The sequence below is a fragment of the Strix uralensis genome, chromosome 6 (assembly GCF_047716275.1).
Source record: "Strix uralensis isolate ZFMK-TIS-50842 chromosome 6, bStrUra1, whole genome shotgun sequence".
Lineage (NCBI taxonomy): Eukaryota > Metazoa > Chordata > Aves > Strigiformes > Strigidae > Strix > Strix uralensis.
The window spans coordinates 7,669,796-7,692,059 of record NC_133977.1 but is presented as its reverse complement, the minus strand read 5'-3'; the positions used below and the strand labels follow the sequence as shown (position 1 = coordinate 7,692,059).

Here is a 22,264-nt window from a genome sequence, read left to right as displayed (position 1 = left end):
CACATGGTCCTTCACCTTATTTAGCCTACCATGTCTCACCACTTGGACAGACTAAACCATCTTGGAGGAAGGAGCTGTCTCATGTCTGAGGGCAGGGTTTAGCATAAGGAAGCCCTCGCCCCATGTACCAATATCAGTGAGGTTTTGATATCTGTTCAGTCAAATATAACATGGTCCCTGCAAGACAGGTGGAAACCTCATAGCTGGAGTCAAAACCTCCTGACTGCAAAGAGGACAGTCTGCTGGCTGCAGGCTCATGCTGGTCTGGAGACTAGTTCCAGTTCCTTGGGCATCATTTCCCTGTGATGCTAACGTGTCCCAATTTTGCAGCTGCTGGCCCAGCCAGCCGAGAACCACGAGGAGCTGACTGCCCGACAGCACATTGCCGACCAGCTGGAGAGACGGTTCATACCGCGCCCGCTCTGCAAGAGCTCCCTCATTGCTGAATTCAATAACGAGCTGAAGATCCTGAAGGAGGCAGTGCACAGCGGGTCTGGTAAGAGGAGAGGGGAGAGCTGGGGACCATCAGCCCAATCTGGCCAGCTGGCTTGCCCGTAAATTAACCTGTGAGGCAGAGCTGCCCGCTGCCTAGCACGGGGACGGGGTAATCCACCCACACCCCGAGAGCCTGCCCCTGGAGCAGGCCCTATGCCCAGCCCAGCCTTGCCGCTGGACAGCCAACAGACATCAGGGTTAGTGGTGAAATGCACCTTGTCGTGCCCATTTTTTCCACTAAGTCTGAGTCCTGTTTCCCAGCAGCAGCCTCTCGCTGTCACAGCTGGCTCATGCGGCCCCAACCCGCAACACAGCAAAGCCGCTACCTCCGTCTCTGTAAATCCGAAGCTGCTCGTGCAGAAACGTCTGTTTGTCTGCAGCTGATCTGTCTCCTAAGTTCTCCTCTTGGTCTCTTTTTGATTCTTCTCCATCGTGAGGTCCAGATCAGGGTCCCCTAGCAGACGGTGCGCTGAATTCTCTCTTGCATGAGGGGACACTTTTCTCCTGTAACAGTCACCCTTGTTGCCACGAGGTGGCAGCCACTGCTTACACACGGCAAGAGATTTTACGTGCTTTGTTCTTAAATTCAAAAGAAAATGCCTCAGCCTTTCTGCCTTGGTAATAATTTCTCTTGTTCCTAAATGTTGAAGCTAATCTGGAAAATATGGTGCTAAAGTTAAGGGAGAAAACCAGACTGCGTAAGAAAAACAGACAGAGGTTTTGGAGAGATGAGTTGAGCCAGGGCAGCTGTCTGGTTTTCCACCGCTGCCAACCCCTGCCCCACCGTGGGGCAGTCGGGTGCCTGATGTGACAGGAATGCTTGGCTGGTTGTTGATTTCCAGTGCCATCACTGACCTGGGTTTGTTTTTCCCACTCTTGTGCAGCTTACCAAGGGAAGACATCTGTCAGCACCGTGGGCACCTCCACCTCCGCTTACCGCCTGAGCCTGGCCACCATGTCCCGCTCCAACACGGGCACCGGCACGGTCTGGGAGCAGGACAGCGAGCCTTCCCAGCAGGCCTCGCAGGACACGCTGAGCCGCACAGATGAGGAGGATGAAGAAAGTACGTGGCTACTGATTCGAGCTAAGCCCCCAACACTGGAGATGTGTTCTTGATACCCCAGAGGGCAGCTGGGAGGGGAAGACAGTTGTCCCTGTCCCAGTGTGAACAAAAGGCCCGTAGGGGCATGACTAAGAAACTGGTGTGGTTGCCACACAGTTCATGGTGTTAAAGCTTGGGCCGTTACATACCTCCTCACTCCCTCCCGAGCTCTGGGTGGGGAAAAGGGAAAGGCACAGGCATATTTTTAGTGTATGAGTCCTGGGATGACATGCAAACCCCATGCTGCTGACAAGGCATTTGGCAATGAGTCCTCTCTTTGACCTTCCTCATGGCTGTGGCTGGCTCTGTAGTTAGGATCCTGTTCCTGCAGGGTCTTAGTACTTCCTGCTCATCACTTCTGTCCAGATGCTCCGACGTGGAATATGTTGTCCTTGTGCTGCATGGGATCCAGCTGTGGCTCTCTGCAGGGTGGAATGTCTGTGTGCTTGTGTCACTCGATTAACAAAGAGGAAATTAAGCCTTAAACCTACTGACAACAAAAGCTTGATCTCCCTTTTGGGCAGCTGGCAGGTTTTGGGGCTGCCAGGCTTTCTGGTGCCAGTTTAGAAGGAATGGGATGGTGAATCTTTTGGGGACTAGTTTGTAATGACCTGAATGTTGCTTTGTCATTTCAGCTGAGTTTCATGTTGTTCTTGGAATTTTGCCTTCTCTCTGCTTCTGATCTGTTCATCTGCTTCTGGGTTGTCCATCACTGAAAGCCAGGGTAGAAAACTCTGCTCATATGTCATCAGGCTTGGGCTTCCCCCTACTTTAGCAGGAATACTGTCTTCTGGTGCTGCAACGGTTGGTTGCCTCAGTGCCTGAAACTCAGGCGTTCCACCTCTGTTTTTGAGGACTGCTGACTATTCCCCAAAGACATTAAACAAAAGGAGTGAAAATGGGTGGCTCAAAAGAAAGGCCTGTGCAGTTACAGCAGAATTGCCTTTTGGGAAAGAACAGTTAGCCTGAAACTTTCTAGGCTCAGCCCAACTTTATTTTAGCTGGCTTCATCACTAAACATCATACAATCTACCCAGTCCTGCCCTGCTGATATATTGCTCTGATACTCACTGCGGCAAACTCTGGTTTCAGCCTCAGATTAATTATGAGCCACTGTGTGGAACGACGAGTGCTATCTTCCTATTTGCTTGCGGCTGTATTACCTCAGCCCTGCTCTGGCTTAATGCTGCCATGAAATACATACAGTATATCAAATTTGGAAGAGGTCAAGAAGAAAAGAGAAAATTACGCAAAACTTCCCCTTTGTTTTATTTGTTTATTTGTAATGAGACACTGTTGAGGTAAAAACCACAACAGAGTCATTTCTTTCCAGGTACTTTATATAATTTGAAACAGCACTGAAAATCTCAAGCAGTCCTGATCACGATCCAACTGTCTGCATAATTCAGTTGCAGTATGACGTATTTGAGTCAATTTATCCAATTTTTTTGGTGACATTTTAAAATGCATTTCTCAAAGGGTGTTAAAGGGTGTCAGTTCTGTATTTTGCTGTTATGTATTTTCTCTTTTGTAACAGTGCTTTGCTATATCATAGCAGCAGTTTATTTCACACCAGCAAAACATCCAGTTACAACTTTTATGCCACAAATCGTTTGTATATTAATAAACAATTTATTAATCGCAGGAATTAAGCCCTAGTGAAAGCTGAATTCCCCAAACGTGTTTTCCTGAGAGCCATATAAGATGAAAGGATACATAAATCAATGCCCCGTGTGTGCTGGGTTCCTCATCCTGCAGGGTTTTATGCAATATATCTTTCTGAACTGTGACTGTAAAATCTTATGGCAGTATTCAAATTTGAAGGCATGGGGTCTTGGTAAGTAAATGGTGGGTACACCTTTGGCATCCTGTTATGGCTTGACAACTGTAAATACACAGGCAGGGTTTGGGGTGGTTGTTTCCTCTCCTTTCCTGTTTTTTCTTTCTTTCTAGATGATTCCTTGAGCATGCCCAGTGTGGTAAGTGAACAAGAAGCATACCTTATGGGTGCCATTGGGAGGAGGCGGTTCTCCAGCCATCTCTCCAGCATGTCTGCACCTCAGGCTGAGGTGGGCATGTTACCCAGCCAAAGGTAACAGCATGGGCTTTTCACCTTTCCCATTATATTCACGAGAGCAGAAATGGCGCAGGTACCTTATGTGTACATCAGAGATGTGGGATAGTAGAATCAGTGCCAGCATAGTGATGCTAAATTCATTCATGAAATAGTGTTGGACTAAGGGTGCAGGGTTGGAAATAATGATTTTCCAGGATGATCTGTGTTGTGTAAGGTCCATAGGAACAAGCTGTCATCCATAAAAACCTTCCTCTTAAACTGTTTCAGAAACCCTCAGCACTATTATTTTCCTCTGCTACTACCATGGTTAGCAAAAAGAAAACGCATGATTTTGGGGTTATGCACTGAACCAGGGGACCGTATGCAATCTGTGTAGGAGGAATCCTGAGAAGCTGGGAAGGTGGGCAGAGGCATCCTGTTTGATTTACTTTGTTTTCTTCGATGTAGTCTTTGTCCTTCCTAGAACAGTAACTAAGTCATCACAGAAACTGAATGTCAAGTTCAAAGATGGGATTTAATACTGTTTAAAAACAGAAATATACTTGTTAATAGAAATAACTTTGAACGCCTTATTCCTGGTTAACATGGAGTGCTAAAAAAGAGATTGGAATTTGGGAAATGAACGTCTTTAGAAGATGTAGAGAGAAGTCTTGCACTTAAATGTGGTTTTTTTTTTTCTAAATAAGCAATGTTTATTATTTTATTTGTCTGTCTGTGACAGTTATCCAAGGATATCTGACAACGGACAGATTAATTTATGTTATTTCCTTTGAACCTTTAAAAAATAAATTCTACATTATCTCTTGACCAGCCTTGGAAAATCAAACAACATTGTTCCCTCCCCAGTCTTGCTTGGAATTAAAGAAATAACCTTGATACATGGAGGAAAAGTAACAGCTGTGGGACATACCAGCAGAGATAGGAGAAGTGATTTACAAGAGAGAAGTTACACAGATTTTATCTGGGAGTTTTCAAAAAGGGCTTACAGGAACTCATTTGACTTTTGAACTCAATTGATTCAGTCCCTTTCTCTCTTGAAAAATTAATATGCAAGACTGCATTTCCCTCAATCTTTCACTACCATCTTCAATGCATAAACTTCATAAGAGTCACAGTTGACTGATAGCAATGTTTGCTTTGTGCAATCCCAAGTCATGATGATGCTGAGAAAAAAAGACTTTAATTACAACAGAGCTTTACTCTCTACTTTTTAAGTACATGGTATGCCAGGAGAATCGCTTTTCATCTGTGTAGGGAAGCTCAGCAAGCATAATCATAGTCCACAACGTCGTGCCCTTTTTAGTTATGGATGGTCTCTGGGCTTTCAGACTGCCTCACAAATGTAAACTAATTAATGTTAAGTAATATTATTATTGCTTTCCCGCTGGTAGCCCAGCAGACTGCTTGCTTTCTTTCCTGTTTTTCCTATGGGCTGAGAAGGCTGCTCCTGCCCGAATGGCTGAAGTGTAGAAAAGCAATGTGATTGTGTACTCGTTTGCCAGGACCCACGCCAGCTGTTTACTTACAGTTTCATTGCACTATGAGACCTTGTTTTCCAGATGTTTGTCCTTAGAGTCATACCAGAAGGAGAGTGGTCTATAGTTCATGGAAGACAGATTAGTCCTCCCTCAGGAAGAAGTGGCTCATGGGGAAGGGGGGAAGAAAAAAGCTTTCTATGAAGCTGGAAGTAAATAGAATTGAAAGAAATGAAAACGCTGCAGGAAAATGGCTTTGAAAGCAGTTCCCTGCCCTTATTTCCTGTGGAAACACATCCTACTGAACTTCTCAGCTCCCCAATTCTCAGCAGAGATGTAGAAGTCTCCATGCAGTGTAAACTCCCTCTAAAGACTGCTCCTGTTATCAGATGTTCTTTCAGCTCCTCTGAGTCATATATGTGCTGTTGAGCGTGCGAGACCAATAAATGTTACCGTCCTTTTTTTACTTTTTTATTCCGTTGATATTTTTTCCCTTGAAAACAGAGACAATCGCATGCTTTTTGCATTTTCTTTCCCTAAATTCTTAATCTCCCTGCCCCTCCTGCAGTGAACCTAATGTCCTCGATGACTCCCCGAGCCCGGCCACTGAGGGCAGCCTCTCTAGGTACAGTGTTAACACTACCTGTCTGTCAGTGTGTGTGCTGGGAAACGAGCTGTTTCCAATCTCCTCTGTCTCTTCCCCTCACCTTTTGTCGCTCTCTCCATCTCTGTCTCTTGTGGCTCATTGATATTCAGGCCTGCAAGTCAAAGGTGTAGCAACCCACCTTCAGTTTTCAGCTTTGATTGCCAATGACTTTGAGGAGGCTAAGGGGAAGGGGAAAGAAAAAGCTGTAGCAAAGTGAAATAAGGGTCTGTCTGGCTAGCCTCGGGGTTTTCCCCTTGTTTAGCAATTGCTTGAAAGGCATGAGAAAGATTATCCACGAGGCATTAGCTGTAGCCTGTTATAAGCATTAGTCTGGAGGCTTATATAAAACAGAGACATCTGTTTTTCCATTCATCTCACAATGGTGTCTCCACAAAAAATAACAATATCAAGCTGTGTTCTTTAACATTCACTAATAAAACTAATTATGATAAGTCCTGTGGAATATAGTTCTCTGTGGATGCTTTACAATAATTCTTGTTATTTTCACAAAGTGTTTCCAATACTCAAATGACACCTTAGAAAGCTTGCAGGTGAACACCATTAATATGCATTTAAAATTGCCCTGTCAGTGCTGCAGTGCAGGTCTAGCTGTTCCCCATTACCCGTGGACAGGGGAGTTTATGTGCAAACACTGTTACGGCCGTGCCCGTCAAATGGGTCAGGAGTGAGCTTAGAAGGGAGGGCTGCACCTTTAACGGCCAGCTCAGTTGTCTTAATCATCCTCACTGTTCTGCTGCTGTGCTCGCACCTCTCAACTCATCCTCGTGAGGTCGGAGAGCTGTCGTTAGTCCCAAGAGCATCTCTGTTTTCTTCCAGAAGAACATGGCCCCTTACATTGGCAACTCAGAGGGTAACACACTGTTTCATTACTTTGTCACACCAGCTGAAGATGTGGATATGTTGAGAGGCGTTTGTGTGAATGGTTTCTATTTTGTTAGCTTGGTTTTAGATGTCAAGTAGTGGCTTTTTGGGGTGGGGACAGGCTGCTTTGCTTGTTTGTTCATTCTTCTCGGCTGACAAATGGAGAGTTCATCATTGGTGGTGTCACTGAGATCATCCCATGATTCATGGTGTCCTTTGTGTGCGTGAATCCTGCTTTGGCAGATCGGTCTCTAATTGGTGCTACTGTAGGAGCGGTGTTAGGAAAAGACGTCGGCTTGTTGGCAAAGACGGGAATATTGTTATCTGGTGTTGTGATACAGCAAAATGGATTGCGTGGTCATCTGAGCATGTTTTGGGGCCTAAAGAGAACAGAAGTCATTCAATGGAAGAAGTTAAGTGCTGTCCCTTAAGCAGAGCTAAAAACTCACTACAGTTGAGGAGGATGGCGAAGGAGAAGGTCCATATCTGAGTCAAAGCCATAATGACCTGATACCAGGTTACATCAGTGTTGAATTTGAAATGTTTTGATCGTGCAAAATGGGGGGGAGTCACTCCTAATAACGGTGGTGAGGCTGAGGAATTTGAGTCAGCTAAGTTAACAGATGAGTTCAAATGCAGTAATTTATTTTGAACCCTGAATCGTAATGAGCTGTGCAGTGGGTTCCTACCAACTTTTGCTAGGAACCAGGGCACTATCCTCCATCCTGCTCTATAGTATAGAGGTTTCCTTAGGCAAAAAGGTTAACAGATGTACTTGGGAGTCAGTTCTGACAAGGTTTATTATTCCTTTCAAGGAAGGGCATCAGGGCTGCAAAGCCTTAGAAAGAATGAAGACAGGGAAATACTGCAAATTTTTATAAAAAAGGCTAGGTTAGAGTTCTGTGAGGAAGAAAAGATGTTTCAGCTGCATTGTTAAATGTGCAAATTGGATTCCTCCTCTAAAGGACAGAAGTAATAAAGCAGACGTTGTAGGCACTTACCGTGCTGTGGGGATCATAGGACAGAATTAATGTGGTTTTATATTCAGGAACATTAGTTTTGAATAAAGCAGACTTGAGTTCTTCTTACATAACTTTGATTTCAGCTGGAGCACAATGATAACAACTGTTTAGGATTGCCTTCTGAAGTCAAAAGCTGATGTTTAGTCATAACTGACATAAAGAAATAAATCATATGGAGACTAGACCCTTATGGAAGGTAGGAGTTTTAAATAAATTAAATAAATAGTGACAAACACATTCTGTTTCCCTTTGTTCTATAGCAATTAGAGCCAGCCATGTAGAAAAGCAGGGAAGACGGGAAGGGGATAACATTTAAATGCTCAGAAGTAAACAGATAGCATGGAGTACAGGGCTGAGGAACATATGTGTCCAGCATCATGATTTGTTGTGGTTATAATCTGAGAGGAGAGGATATTTTCCCAAATCAGAAGGGAAGAAGAATGAGAAGTCATTGCAATGGAAATCTGTTGCACAAACACATTTCCCTTTAATGTTTGTCATTATGCCTATCTTAGCTTAATGGTGCCTAATAGGGAAAGTCAGAGTGAATTCACATTGCCAGGGCAAGCGTAGCAGATCTAACGCTAACTGGGCTAGGATGTGTCTGGAAATACAAGAGCTGGAGTTTGTCTACATTTTAACCCATTCTCCACTGGCCTTTAGTCCACTAACCCTCTCATTCAGATGTCTTGGGACACAAAGTGTGTATGTTCTACCATAATGGCGTGGCAAGCATGTACAGCTTTTTAATAGACATTTAAACTCCTTGCTTCCTTTGTCTCTATTTTGTCGTCTTCTTTGTTCTTTCTTTTTTTCTTTTCTTGGCTGCATGGTTTCTTGCAATTCATGAGCATCACTTAGTGTAATTGCCACCCTGACACAGTTTCTTTTAGCCCCCACTGTGTGACTGCACTGGCTGTCATTTCTTGTAGCACTGGCAACATGCTTCCACGAAGTTGGCTTGGTTTGATCTTTTGCTTACCTGTCTCTGCCCTAACTACGTAATGGGAGTAACATTATTGTGAAGATAAAACCCCTAACAGAGATACTCAGAGAGTGACAGACCATCTTTGTGTTGGGCAGGAAAAACTTCTGGTTTGTTATTCCCAAATAAATCTGGCTTATGTACTGCAGAAGAACCCTTCTTACTGATCACATTGCTACAGGAGGGAAACGTACTGCCAGCTGAAATGGCATTTGATTCAGTGTTCCTCGACTGGGTCCCACGGGCTGCCAGAAAAACAGTATACCCCTGGTCAGGTCTGGTAAACAAGGAGAGACAGAAAAGGAGGGAGGGAGGGCTGCACAGAGCCAACAGTCTGCCTGCCACACTAATTTTCACGCAAACAAGATCAGTAGTGCTGTTCTTTGATGTGAAAAGAAACCCTCACAAACCCTCATGAAGTGAAAGTTTATATCTGAAAATTCAGTCATTCATCTGAAATTTGTGTGGTCTTTATGATTTTCTCTTTCCTTCCCTTCTTCAAAATTTGGGGACAGAAGGCAAAAAGACAGCCACAACAGGACTGTGCTGTGCGCAGGCAGCTCTGCAAAACTTGGCTGCTCTCGACTCCACCATTTGTCTGCAATAGATATCTCCAATTTCAGCTCATAAGATCATCCCAAATTATACCAATTTCTGTAATGATTCAGTACTGGAAATAAACAGCCACCAGCTCACTAAACTCATTTCAGTGATGATATAAGCCAGGCTGAAAATCCCAGACTCCAGAAGGAAGACACAAAGTCCAGCCTTTCTTTTGCTCACCTATTGTTTGTCTTCAGTGCACAGATTACTCCATGGGAATAATTTTTTTTCTCATGTATAGCCTCTGTGCTTTCATGCGGTCCATGTACTCCCTTTATCTAATGACTTTTTCAAAGTGTTTTCATGATGCATGTGAAGTAAGTTTATTTCACCACTATATATAGTGTTTTGTATTGAATATAACTGTAGTCTTTCTGCTATGCACATTTATATTTCCTCACTCATAGAACTAAGAGTTACTGTTCCTTCATCAGAAATTGTAACAGTATTCTCAAAAGCTAGTCCAATAGAAAATTATTTTTTCCAAGACCTTCTCCAGCTAATTCCTACTTAATTCACATACTGGTAACTACTCTAAAAACTTCTTAAATTTAGAGGAATAGTTTTTATGTAATCCTAGAAACAGAAGATGAAGAAAATTCTACAAGATGCAATTTCAGGTAGTTTGGATCACAAATCTAAAGACTAATTTAAGCGCAGTCTCTTTGCTTTAATAAGGAATGATGTGTTGCTTCTGGACCTACCAGTCATATGTGCTGCAGTCATTGTCTGGGTCAAGAACACAGTCCTGCTAACAGGAAGTTACTTTGAGGACTCTGCTTATTCATAGGCGGGTGTTTGCATGATGTTTAGGATGCTTTGTATGTAAATCATGTCAATACCCTACGTAAAAGCTGGAAAATATGTTCCAGAGACTGGTGATCTCATTTGGAAGAGCTGTCTGAGGGAGAAAAGGACTCAAATATATCTTGTTTGTTCAGGCTTTGAGCTTGCAGAAGCTCTTCCTTTTTTTTCCAAACCACTGCAGCTGTGGTGAGATTGCCGAGGGCATGCCTAGGATTATTAGGCTGTGGTCAGACAATCGGAAGAGAAAGAGCTTCAGGGTCTTAGGATGTTTCTTTCCTTGAAGTAGCCCATTTTCTTCCCAGTAGGGCTGGTAGAAACACAAGCATATGGTTTAGTGCAAAGTCTGGCTTTAGTTTAAACTGATAAGGGAGGAAGGAATGGGACTTTCGGGTCAGGTAACCAGACTTTGACCCAAAGCAGACCAGGAAGCTCTCACGTTCTGTTCCACCAAACCTTCTAAGGGCAGTAACTTCTGCCAAAGCGAAGAATGAGCTGTTCAGGAGACAGAACTTTTTAAGTCTCTCCACAGACATTCTCCATGTCTTGTCTGACCACGTCCTTAGGCTTGTCTTCTTCCTCCACTCCTATAACATCAGGCAATAAACCTTCACTCTGTTGGTGGTACCGAGCTCCTCCAGGGAGATCCAAAGAAAACATCTAGAGAAAAGAATGTTGTTTTCCTTTAGATTAATGCAGGCCAAAGGCAAAACGGATTGTAATACTGAATCTTCAACAATGCATACCAGATATAGCTGGAAGTTGCTTAAATAGGACCTGTGGCTCAGTGGATTCCAGTCTGTCCCAAATAAGCAGCTGCCTGATTTAAAAGAAGTCCATCTTAAATGTTAGTTGCTATTGTAACCATATGTCTCTCAGACATAGTTCATTCAGCTAAAATGTTGTTTTGTGACTGCTGTCTGCTAAATGACCAATTTTTAACTGTTTGGAGGAATACAGTGCTTGGATAAAAATGAGGGGAGGGTGGTATTTTTATATTAAGTAGATTAAATGGTCAGTTGAATGGTAGAATGAGATGGTACATAGCCGAGCATGTTTTATTGCTAAAGATTCTTTCACTGCAGATTTTCAGATATTTTGTGCCAAGGTATTAAAAACTAAAAATCTGTGTTCTTATATATATATATATAAAATTTACATTTACTTGTCTTTTTGTTTGTTAGCCACAAAAAGACTTAAGGCTGCAAGTGTTGAGTGTGGGGCCTTGTTCACATAACTCATGCATCCATTATGTGAATGGATCCTTTGTCACTTTGTGTTTGTTTTTTGTTTGTTGACTTAAATTGAAATTAAAACCGGATGACAAAATTGTGATGAGGCTGTGGAGTCTATTTGGGAGGGGGAAAAAATAGCTTTTACAACATTGTCCTTGAAAAAGGAAAGGCAAACAAGAAGGCTTTTGAGCTAGGAAGCTGATATTCTTGCCTTTATTGATGTGGCAAAGGATGCAGAGAAGTGAGTGTTGCTCAGTGGGATGCATCAATCAATGACTGAAAACTGAAATCTGCAGTTATTTATATTTGGATGCTACCTATGTGTGGCCAAGTCCTGAATGCCATGACTCCACCTCCCACCCCCTCCTAAGCCCTGGAAGCCACAACCCAACAGACACGTCCCCCCCATCCTTCAAAGACAGTATTGCTCTTTGAAGTGACTGTGCCATTAGTGGTTGGTTGGTTTATTTATTTATTTATTTATTTATTTTAGTCACAATTGCCAGGACACCTACTAGTTATACAGGGTGCTTCTGTGCTTGGTCTAATGCTGTCAACATCTAACAGGGTGGCAAGCGTGCAGAGCGAGCCAGGACAGCAGAACCTTCTTCTGCAGCAGCCCCTGGGGCGGAAGAGAGGCCTACGGCAGGTAAGAGCACGGGGGGTGAACAAGCCTCCTCTCCTTCTGTTTGAGCTGGTTTGTTTTTTCTCGTCTGTGACTGTTTTGAACGTGACTGTTTTGAACGTGAATGTGAGGCCCCTTTTATCTTATTTGTGATATACTAGTGCAATCTGTTGAGTTAGCAGGAACCGTAGCACAAGTCGTAGCTGTGAGGCCTGACAAATCCCTAAGAGAGGGGGTGCACTTTGTTTTGAATTTCCCAATCTTCTCCTCTGCAGGCTGCTTCTTTTTTTTTAATTAAATGATGGTCACACAATCTGCATTGCATTACATTCAGTATTGAAACTGAAAAGGCACAAAGCCCAGAAGTTCATACGAAGGAGATGTCTGAGCCATGGAAACCTTAGAACACGTATCTGCTAAAGTAGTGAATGGGCATCTAGAGGAATAGACAATCTGTCCTCCCTACTGGGGAGAAGTTGTGCAATATATGAACATACATCAGCCTAACTCTTTCTTCCGACGTTTAGCTTCGACGACCGCTGCTGTCACGTCAGAAAACTCAAACCGAACCTCGTAGCCGTCATGGAGCTCGACTTTCAACCACACGGCGGAGCATCCAGCCAAAACCAAAACCTGGCGGTAGGGCAGTGCTGCATTTCCAGAACCAGCACTTCACATTTGAAAGTACAAACCACTGTGTTGTTGTTTTAGCTTAAAGGAATAGTTAGTATCTTGTTAGTAGCTTATATTAAGGTGAAGTCCCAGCAGTTTTATCCTTTTTCCTAGTAAGTGGATATCCTATCGAAAATCACCCCCTCAAAACATTTTGAGGGTTTCCCCAAAGGCTCTCAAGGTGAAACTGGACACAGACAGTGAAATATCATGTCTCCTTGAGGTGTGGAGAATTTAGGGGACAGGTGTCCTCTATTCAGGATGCCTTGTCCAAAACCTCGAGACGTGCAAATTTTGAAGCAGAATTTGAAGCAAATTACTGCTATTGAGAGTAGCAGAAAGAAGGAAATTTCCCATCATTTGTAAGCTTGGCAATGCAGAGCTTTAAGGGCTGTGTATGGAAATGAACATAGGACTGTTCTCGTCCATGCTGTATGTTTCCAGGAGTCAGCACTGTCAAGCAGAGCCTCGGGCTGTATTCTGTACCCTCTGAAGTGAGCAGTTAACTTTGGAGGAAATACCTGGAAGAGCAAAGGTTGCTTGTGAACGTTCTGGGTTTCTAACCACTCAGCCAGGACTGTGCTGGGTCAACAACACTGCTGGAGATGTCTGAAACATAAAAGTTGATCCAAAATAATTAAGAGCAGAAGCAGGGGTATCAGTTTTACTGTTAAGTTTTAGCCTAGCTGTCTTCACCCCGTGCTGTTCTGTTATTCCTGGATAGTTGACTCGGTTTGCAGCAATGGGGGGCAATCAGCTGCCCTCTTTCTTTTCTCAGATTTCCAGCAAAACCTTGGGCGATTCCCTTGTTTATTTGCATCTCAGTTTTCCTTTTTGAGCTGAGGGCAGAAACGCCTAACTCCCATGGGAATGCAATTCAGTATCTTCTTCTGGGATGGAAAGATGTTATGGGTGGCATTTATCTTACCAAGCTGTGACAAAGATAGGTAGGGTGACTAGTCTTCAGGAGATCCCTGACTCTTGCTGTGGCCTTAGAGGAAGCCTAGGGTAAAAGGCTTTTAGATTAGACTCCAATTAGACAGCTTATAAAGGTGGTATGAATTATGGATCCTGTCTTAGTTGTGAAAACTCCAGGGATTCTCTCTTCTTTTCTTGTTGTGTTTTCCTTCCCAAATTGTAGCATTTTAATAATTTGCTGGGCTTTGTACCCCTCAGCGGAGCAGAAGCGGTCGGTGACGTTCACGGAAGCGCAGCCCGAGGCAGCAGCAGCCTCCCCAGGGGAGCCGTCAGGTCCGGCAGCCCCGCAGCAGGGCTGCGGCCGCAGCAGCCCCCAGGCGACCGGCAAGCAGGACCCGCCAAGTAAACCTGTGCTGACTTCCTCACCTGCCATCGTCGTGGCTGATCTCCACAGCCAGGCCACTGGCCAGGTAACGTGGCTGACGGTTTTATTGTGGGTGTCTGTCTGCTGCTTCAGCAAAGTCGCAGGGCAAATTTATAAGGAAATGCCTGATGCATTACAGCACTGTAACAAAAGCTGGTGGTGAGTGAAGACAGCAAACTCTTGTGTGTGTGTCTGTTCTTTAGGCTGAGTTTGCTGAGTTTTGTAAACCATTCCCTTCTAGATCTATGCAATGATCCTTCATTTGCGAACGTACTTCCTGCATCTTCCCTTTCCATCTTCCCGTCACATGCAGTAGTCCTTCTGGACCTGCTCACCAGCGCAAGTTTTCATCAACGGGTTTTTACAGCTTGCTCTCTGAGAAATGCGTCCTTAAGGAGGGACTCCTTCAAAACCTCAGGACTGTTTTAGCAAAAGCATCACATTTCAAAAGAAATTGCTTGTCCAACATTCTTCTCTGTTGGACACCACTGGGCAGAGTGCAGGGACAATCACAGTCATCCCTTCAACACGTCAGTGACATTGAGATCTCTTTTATAAGCCCAGATATCTAGTGTCTTTTGGGGGTTACGTCCTTGGCCATGAACAAATGAAAGACACCCGTCTTGAGAACACACAAAAAAAATGAAATGAGGAAATGTTAACGACTAAATCAGATAACCTTTCTGGTCATTGCTACAAATCTGATTCACCAGCAGAAATATATCAGTGTTAGGGCAAAATTTTAGGGATTTATAATCGGCAAGTGCTTGGCTCTTTATGGTAAAAAGTATTTCCAAATGAGAAAATATTTTATAGACGTTCCCATGCTTTTCCCCCCTCTCCCTCCCACTTTCTCTGAGCCTGACCACTGGCTCTCCTCAATTGCAGAGCGAGGCACTTTCTGCTGAGAAGGAGAAGGAAAAAGAGGAGGGCTTGGAGTCCCGGCCAACAACAGCACAAAGCACCCCGCCCACACAGCTCTCTGACACCGAGGACTACGCTGGCCTCGAGACCACCAGCTTGCTGCAGCACGGGGACACCGTCCTTCACATCAGTGAGGACAATGGGATGGAGAACCCCTTGCTGGCCACTCACTTCAGCTTCACGCACGTGGAGCTTGGGGAGACTGACGTCGATCTAGATGAATCTCATGTTTAACTCTTAGGGAAGTGCAGTAGTGGGAGGAGGAAGAGAAAGTGTACCTTCTCCTTTGAGTTCCCTGGTAACTAGTAACTCATTAAAACAAGAGCACTTTATTAACCAAAAGCAGAAAATAGCTAACGGCCGGTTGCTATAGACTGGCGCATTTCTGTTTGTGAAATCTATTTCAGTTCAGGGCAAGACCGCAGGAACAGAGAATTTTTACAAAATTCTCAGGGTAGGGGTGTGTTGGGGAAATACATGGTCCATAAAACCTCGATCCAGCAGCCATGTACTGTGATCAGCAGCCTCGCTGGGTAAGCAGGCTGTTGGACTGTACGAGACAGAGAAGCCTCTTTTGAGATTGTGCCCAAGATTTATTTTTGTAGCGTTTTTGAGAGGAGGGCTATATAGTGGCTGAACCCAAGGCTCTTACATGTTGGCACTGACAGTGAAAACACTGACAAAAAGGTACCAATCTAAAGCTTGATTTTCACAAGCCTGGGACCATTGTTTCTAACTTGCAGAGCAATGATAAGCACCATGGGGCAATTAGATTAATTTTTTTTTTTTTGGCACCGCAGAGTTGAGTTGAGTTTACTTTTGTCTGTTGGTTTCATTCTACTCTGTAAGATATTGCCCTTGTGCTACAAAAATATTTGCTCTGTAAAACTAAATACAGTACATACCGTAAGAAGGAATGCACGTGCTGTGCACAGATACAGATGGGCAGGGGGTGAGTGGTCTGCAGATGGTATAAATAGCCCACGCTGTCCTGCTTCAATGTACTGAGTAATTCCTCTCCACAGCTTAAAAAAACCCCAAGAAACCGCATCTGGAATGCGGGGACCTTCTGGTACCTAGCAACTGCTCCACTGATGCTGTCGTATGTACTTAGATATAAGGATTTAAAGTAAATATTTATATATGGTATTTTCATGTTCCTATATATATAAATATATATGTACATTGTAAACAAAAGATGGATATTGCAGGGCAGAAACTTGAAGAAAGAATCTATTTTTGGCATGTTGAGATTGTATTTAAAAAGGTTCCATTTTATGTACGTAATGTTCATGGCTGCAAGTATTAGATATATATACGTAACATTTATACGTAGGTGGAGATGCCCGTGGGGGATCAGCTGAAGTCACAGCTGAGTTATGGGCTATGCTGCAGCATCATGGAATTACACTGAAATGTGAATTTAGCCATTAGCTGCTTACGGGCAAACTGCAAAACAGCTGCGGAACAAACCATGAAATCATGAGCAACGCCCAAAGTTACCCTGTGCTGTGGGAATCATATACTGCCTTTTTCAGCTTATGTTAGAAGAACTAGAGTTTATAATCATGGCGTTATTGTGCAGAGGAAAATGTTTCAGATCATTCTGAGAGTCTGTAAAATGTGCTAATTACCAGTTTGGCTCCTGAGGGCTTGTAATTTGGACGCACGCATCATGAAACAGCCTTACTGAGGAGACAGAATGATATCCTCCTAGCCATCTCCAAAGAAAGGACTCGCACCTCTCTTCAGCAGCTCTGAAAAAGCTGTTTAAAATACTGCCATACAAACAACTGCCTCACTGCTGTAGTGCAGCATGCAGTTTTTACTGTTGCGTGGAAAATTAACCATATACCTGACAGCAGGTTTCAGCCTGCTGAAACCCATGGAGCCTTCAGGCTGTGCTGCCTGGTATTTGCCAAGTGCTCAACTCTTGATGGGAGCTGTGCACACTGATCCGAGGAGGGAACTCATGCACATTAAACCTCCAAAGGTAGCAAAAGCCATCCTTCTCCCAGGCTCACAGGTGCTGAGCATGCTCTGCTACCTCTGCTTCGGTGAGAGGTGGAGACTCTCAGCACCTCTTGGGAAAAGCAGGGCTGGAAAGGCAACTGTTTTTATAGTGTAGCACCTATAACACCATCTCTCTCTCTCTCTCTCTATATATATATATATGTGGTGCGCTAATGCAACTTCACGTGGTTTAGGTGAAGCTGGCAGTCTCTCGATACGCTGGTCAATGTGTGTCCTGACTGACAAACTGCTTACTCTGCTGACCAAAACATGCTGTACCGCTTCTTATCTCCTCAGCGCACGGGAGCCAGCACCAGCTACCTATAGGAGACTGCTTTGGATTAGCTCCGAGCTTGGAGGTCACTCAAAGAATTGCTAAATTCCAGATGCTAAGTTTTATTATTAACAATGACGCACAAATGAGAAAAAACACAGCTTCGTTTTCAAATCCCAAGGTAGGCTGGGTTACTGGCAGTCGGGTGGGGGAGGAGAGTTTTAGACGCGAGCTGAGTAAACGGCTGGGACACACCACAGATGGAATTCATGGTGCATTTTAGAGTGACCTCTTCTGCTGAAAATGAGAAGGAAGCATCTTTCTTAATGAAAAGTAGATGCCTCAGCACGGTACTCCACTCTAACGATGACAAAATAACTGTGATTTACTTCATTCAATTCAGTACATGTAATAAATGTTTCCATTCGGGTTTCCCACTGTCACTGGTGAATCCACAGTAGTAAGCCATAGCAAGGACTAAAATGACTCTTTTTAATGTTTACCCTGCTACAAATCAATGCAGCTTATAAATGATGTAATCCGTAACTTAGTTTTATTCAGGTGGCCAGGCAGATGGCTTTCATTTTGTTGGATGGTTGTTGAGAGATGGAACAGTCAGGCAGACCAGTCAGTCTGTCTTCTCGTGTGTTTTACTTTCGTATCGGCTGCACTTAATACTGTACTAATGAGGTGCATACACTGTACTTTAGCTGGTTTTGTGCTTTCCTCCAGTATCTCTGTAACAGAACTGTGTATTTCTGCTGTGAAGACAAACAATGCTGCTTAAATAGTGTTAGAGGCCTTAAGCGCATGTCATGTTCCACAAATGTCCAGGCTGTACCAGTCTTGTCAGCGTGTCGGTCAGTCCCATTGCCTCAGCATTTTATGCAAACGTTGTCCTGAGGACTAAATACAGAGGAGTGACAGCAAAAGGACAGAGTTCTGTGTTTCAGCCTCTTGCGCAACACCGCCTCGCTTTCCCTTTCTAAAAGGCTTTGATACGCTGCTATTCGAGGGTGTTTTGTTCCAGGACAGGGACAGCGTTTGTTAAAATTTACCCATCTGCTCCCTCGCCGGAGCTCGGCAGCCACCTGCCGCCCCAGCCCCGCGCTGCGGGGGCCGCTGGAAGGTGTGTGCCACGGCCAGGGCCTGCGCGCACCCGCCTGGGCCTTCAGCAGCACTAACGCCTGGCACTGCACTTCCTAACAAAAAATGCTTTGCTGGGAAATTTTTTTTGCAGAAAAAAATCTGTCAGAAGAAGCTTCCCCCCCGCCCCAGCTTCGGCCCTTGCCCGGGGGTGGCTGCTCGGCGGGGGTTTGCGCCCTCCCAAGCGCCAAGAGAGGCCTCGGCTCGGGCACTCGGGGCCAGGCCTCAGGGGCTGCCCGTGCCACAGCCGCGGCGGGGCGTGAGCCCGGGTCCCTGGGAAACGTCTGCCAGGGAGCCCCACCGCCGCCGGCCCGCGGGGAGCCGGTAACGGCGGCGACTGCCGCCCGCCCCTCGGCAGCGCCGGGGCCGCCGCCGGGCGCCACGGAAGATGGCGGCGGGTGGGGCGGGGCGGGGCGGCGGCGCGCGGCCGCGCCGTCAGGCGGCGGGGCGGGGCGGCGCAGGCGCGGGGCGACGGCGGGCGGCGGCGATGGCGTCGGGGTGCCGGATCGGGCCGTCCGTCCTCAACAGCGACCTGGCGGCGCTGGGCGCCGAGTGCAGCCGCATGCTGGACTGCGGCGCCGACTACCTCCACCTGGATGTAATGGACGGGTAACGGCCAGGGGCGGGCGGGCGGGCGGGGCGGCCGCCCCCAGGGCGCGGGCGGGTGGGCGGCCTGCCCCGCCCGGCCGGCCGGGGGTAACCTGCGGGCGGGCGCGTCTCTCTCTTCGGCCCCAAGACACTTCGTCCCGAACATCACCTTCGGCCACCCCGTCGTGGAGAGCCTGCGCAAGCAGCTGGGCCAGGAGCCCTTCTTCGGTAAGGGGGCGGCCGGGGCGCGCCCTCGGGGCGCTGCGGGAGCGGCCCGGGCCCCCCCCCCCCGCCCCCCGGCCGCCGCCCCCCCTTCCCGGTAGCGGGCGCAGGGCGGGGGCTGGCCCCAGCTGCAGCCCCAGGCGCTGCCGCCCCTCGCTGACGGCCCTTGGCTGCGCTCCCCTCCTCCAGATATGCACATGATGGTTGCCAGGCCCGAGCAGTGGGTGAAACCGATGGCCGTCGCTGGCGCAAACCAATACACCTTCCATCTAGAAGCTACGGACAATCCCGGCGCCCTGATAAAGGACATTCGGGAGAACGGGATGAAGGTGAGGAGCGCGTAGGCTTGGAGCAGCGCGCTGCGCTTGGCCTCGCTGCCTGCCGTGTTCTGGCAGCGAAAAACCCATCGTTGCGGTGTCGGGTGGTCAGAGATGGGCACGTGCGGCCCTACCGCTCTTGGTGCACAAAGTCAGTCTTTGGTTTAAGTCAATGGGGAATCTTTATCAAAAGCAGCCTGTTCTTACTGCGCTTACACAGACACATAGTTATTTTCCTAGGGGTTTGTACCCAGCTCAAGCCAATCTTGCTGTGTTTGTGTCATCGTAAGGTGCACTTGGATTTGTCTTGCCTCTCCCGCAGGTTGGCTTGGCGATCAAGCCTGGCACTACAGTTGAACACTTGGCACCTTGGGCCAATCAGATAGACATGGCTTTGGTGATGACGGTAGAACCTGGATTCGGAGGGCAGAAATTTATGGAAGACATGATGCCAAAGGTAGACCAGGTTTCTCTTTCCTTATTGAACTTAAAGGTAATTAACAGTACGGAGAGTAGCAGTGAAGAGAATAAACCTTGTCTGGGTGTGTAAGAAGCTATATGTAGCTGTGGCAGCTGCATGTGGATCTCGGTGCCAACCTTTTTATACCATTTCTCAGGTTCAGTGGCTGAGGACACAGTTTCCCTCGCTGGATATTGAAGTGGACGGAGGAGTTGGGCCTGACACCATCCATAAGTGCGCAGAGGTAGGATGCTGAAGCGGAGCAGCGTTCTCAGTCACTGTGCCAAAAGACTTAATAGTCCCTCTGAAAATAAAGCTTAGGAGGAATCGCATTTTGACTGTTAGTTTTCAGAGGGAATAGTAAAGCCCACAATATCAAAACCTACTTGAGGTCTAATCTTGTGCCTTTTTTAATAGTGGCTACTGAAGCCTCCCCTAAGCTAGAGAAGCTGTTTGTTTCTTGTATGTTTGGGAAATAGGAGCAATGATGAAGAGATTACCTATTTGGGGAAAAGCTGTGTTTTCTGAACTTGATTTGTGGTTGTAGTTAGAGGTACCGCTACCCGTGTACCACAAATAGCGCTTGTTTGCCCACCAGCCTGGAACTCACTGCCTCCTTATGTGTTTTACAGCAAAAAAACCTTTTAAACACTGGATCTGTTCCATGTTACTGAGTGGGTGTTTAATGTCTTTCAGGCAGGTGCAAATATGATTGTATCTGGCAGTGCCATTATGAAGAGTGCAGATCCAAGATCTGTGATCAATCTCCTAAGGAATGTGTGTTCAGAAGCAGCTCAGAAGCGCTGTCTGGATCGATGAGACCTACCCAAGCAGTGTTCAAGAAGGCTCTGTGTGTGCAGGAGAACCCTCGTTTCTCATGTGTAAGGGAGGGCTGGATGAACATTAAATAAATACAGGAACTTGTTGCTGCTGAACAGAGGAATCATTCCTTCGCTGCAATGAAGCAAGCAGCAGTGAAAAACATTCTGGCTGTCTTTCAGGGTTGGAAATGCAATGGTTTGAACCTGTCTCTTGATTCTGTGGAGGTTAATTTTATGGCGCAACCTGTAACACTGGCTGGATTGAACTAAACTTCAGTCAGTTTTTTGCTTGCTAGAAGAGTGTAGCATCACCACAAGCAGTCTCTCTTGTGGAAGACTCTAATCAAACTGCCTTCTGATGTCTGTATTTTGTCATTTGATCTGTGCATTCCTACAAAACTTTTCCACTATCTGCATTAAACACCCCTCCCTTGGTGTGGTAAGTCTCCTTTAAAGCTGTCAAAAATGAGTCGTTTTGGGAGTAAGTTTGGGAAAAATGCAGTTTAAGAGGGCTAACAAATCCCACGGATGCTAGAATGTTCCTGTGTTTTGCTTTTACCACGTACAAGTACTTGACCTACGTAAGTCAAACATCAGACAAGTCAGTGCAACGTCTTTACGAGGTTGCAAACGGGGAAATACCTTCTCATTTACCTTTCACATAGCCAGTTAAGACAGCTGTGTGTGAAATTCCTGGAAGTGACAGGATTCCATGGAAGAATGTTGCTTTAAAACCCTACAGATAGTTAAAAAAACTTTATCTTGACCCACTGCCCACTTGGTTTCTACACATGCCTGAGTAACCAATTAAGATAGCGACCTCCGGGGCTGTTACCTGCTGAAGTGATTTCAGTGTATGCAGGCTGAAATGCACTGCACGGAGAGGGCTCTCTAAAACGGCTTAATGCTCCTCTTTGTTCGGAAGCCAAATAGTTCTCATACCTTCCCTTTGCTTGTGCTGACTTCGCAGCCTGGCCTCTGTGGGCGTGTGAAAGGTGGGAGCTACGACCCACTAGAGGAAGACCTGAGCAGGTCATTTTAGATAGACTTGCCTCCTGTGGCTCCAATTAGTCTTGCTGACTCCTTTAATATTTCATGGTGTTCTGCATGGGATTGTTCCCTTTAAGCTGTAATTACAGAAGGGTTGTGAACAGTCTGCTGCCCCAGGGGACAGGCCGGAAGGCTCAACAGCTGCAGCCAGCCCATTTCCTCAAGGCCAAAGTCAAATCAGTTGTCCTTGCAGCAAAGCTGGGCAGGTGTCACCTCCCAAATGCCGAGACACCGCTAGAGCTGCTGCACCCCCTCCTCCTAACCTATGTGTCCCGCAGGCAGGCCCTGCTCTGCGGCGGTGTGGTGCAGCATGGGTCACTGCCATTGTTGAGGAGGAGGAGCTAGGGCTAGTTCAAACAATCTAGACAAGTGTCTGAAATGACTCAAGGACGACTTTTTCCTGTGTGGTTAATTGTGGTTTAGGTGAACAAATGTCTTAGCTGCCTGTTTGCACTTGCAACCCCAGTTGAGAACTAGCAAAAG

The 22,264-nt window shown here is 45.9% G+C and overlaps 2 protein-coding genes across 7 annotated transcripts in view; both read left to right on the top strand.

Annotated features, from left to right (window-relative positions):
• The window catches only part of UNC80 (unc-80 homolog, NALCN channel complex subunit), a 133,601-nt gene extending 115,489 nt beyond the window's left edge, over window positions 1-18,112 (top strand). For 4 of the 5 annotated variants that reach the window (XM_074872615.1, XM_074872614.1, XM_074872616.1 and 1 more), the window contains 8 exons: window positions 331-496; window positions 1,380-1,559; window positions 3,552-3,690; window positions 5,719-5,775; window positions 11,895-11,976; window positions 12,480-12,591; window positions 13,801-14,012; window positions 14,855-18,112. In XM_074872615.1, coding sequence (XP_074728716.1) covers window positions 331-496; window positions 1,380-1,559; window positions 3,552-3,690; window positions 5,719-5,775; window positions 11,895-11,976; window positions 12,480-12,591; window positions 13,801-14,012; window positions 14,855-15,124 — 1,218 coding nt within the window. In that variant the 3' untranslated portion in view covers window positions 15,125-18,112. The remainder of the gene's footprint in view (window positions 1-330; window positions 497-1,379; window positions 1,560-3,551; window positions 3,691-5,718; window positions 5,776-11,894; window positions 11,977-12,479; window positions 12,592-13,800; window positions 14,013-14,854) is intronic. The other variant, XM_074872617.1, reaches the window with a different exon arrangement.
• Window positions 18,113-18,789: 677 nt separating this feature from the next.
• RPE (ribulose-5-phosphate-3-epimerase) lies at window positions 18,790-21,186 on the top strand. Of its 2 annotated transcripts, none has more exons than XM_074872612.1 (6): window positions 18,790-18,921; window positions 19,060-19,139; window positions 19,323-19,462; window positions 19,773-19,907; window positions 20,068-20,154; window positions 20,607-21,186. In XM_074872612.1, the coding sequence occupies exons 3-6, from the start codon at window positions 19,325-19,327 to the stop codon at window positions 20,727-20,729; spliced, it is 483 nt and encodes a 160-aa protein (XP_074728713.1). In that variant the 5' UTR covers window positions 18,790-18,921; window positions 19,060-19,139; window positions 19,323-19,324; the 3' UTR covers window positions 20,730-21,186. The 2 variants fall into 2 exon arrangements, with proteins under 2 accessions (XP_074728713.1, XP_074728712.1); XM_074872611.1 differs by having other exon boundaries at window positions 18,790-18,932.
• Window positions 21,187-22,264: the final 1,078 nt, after the last annotated feature.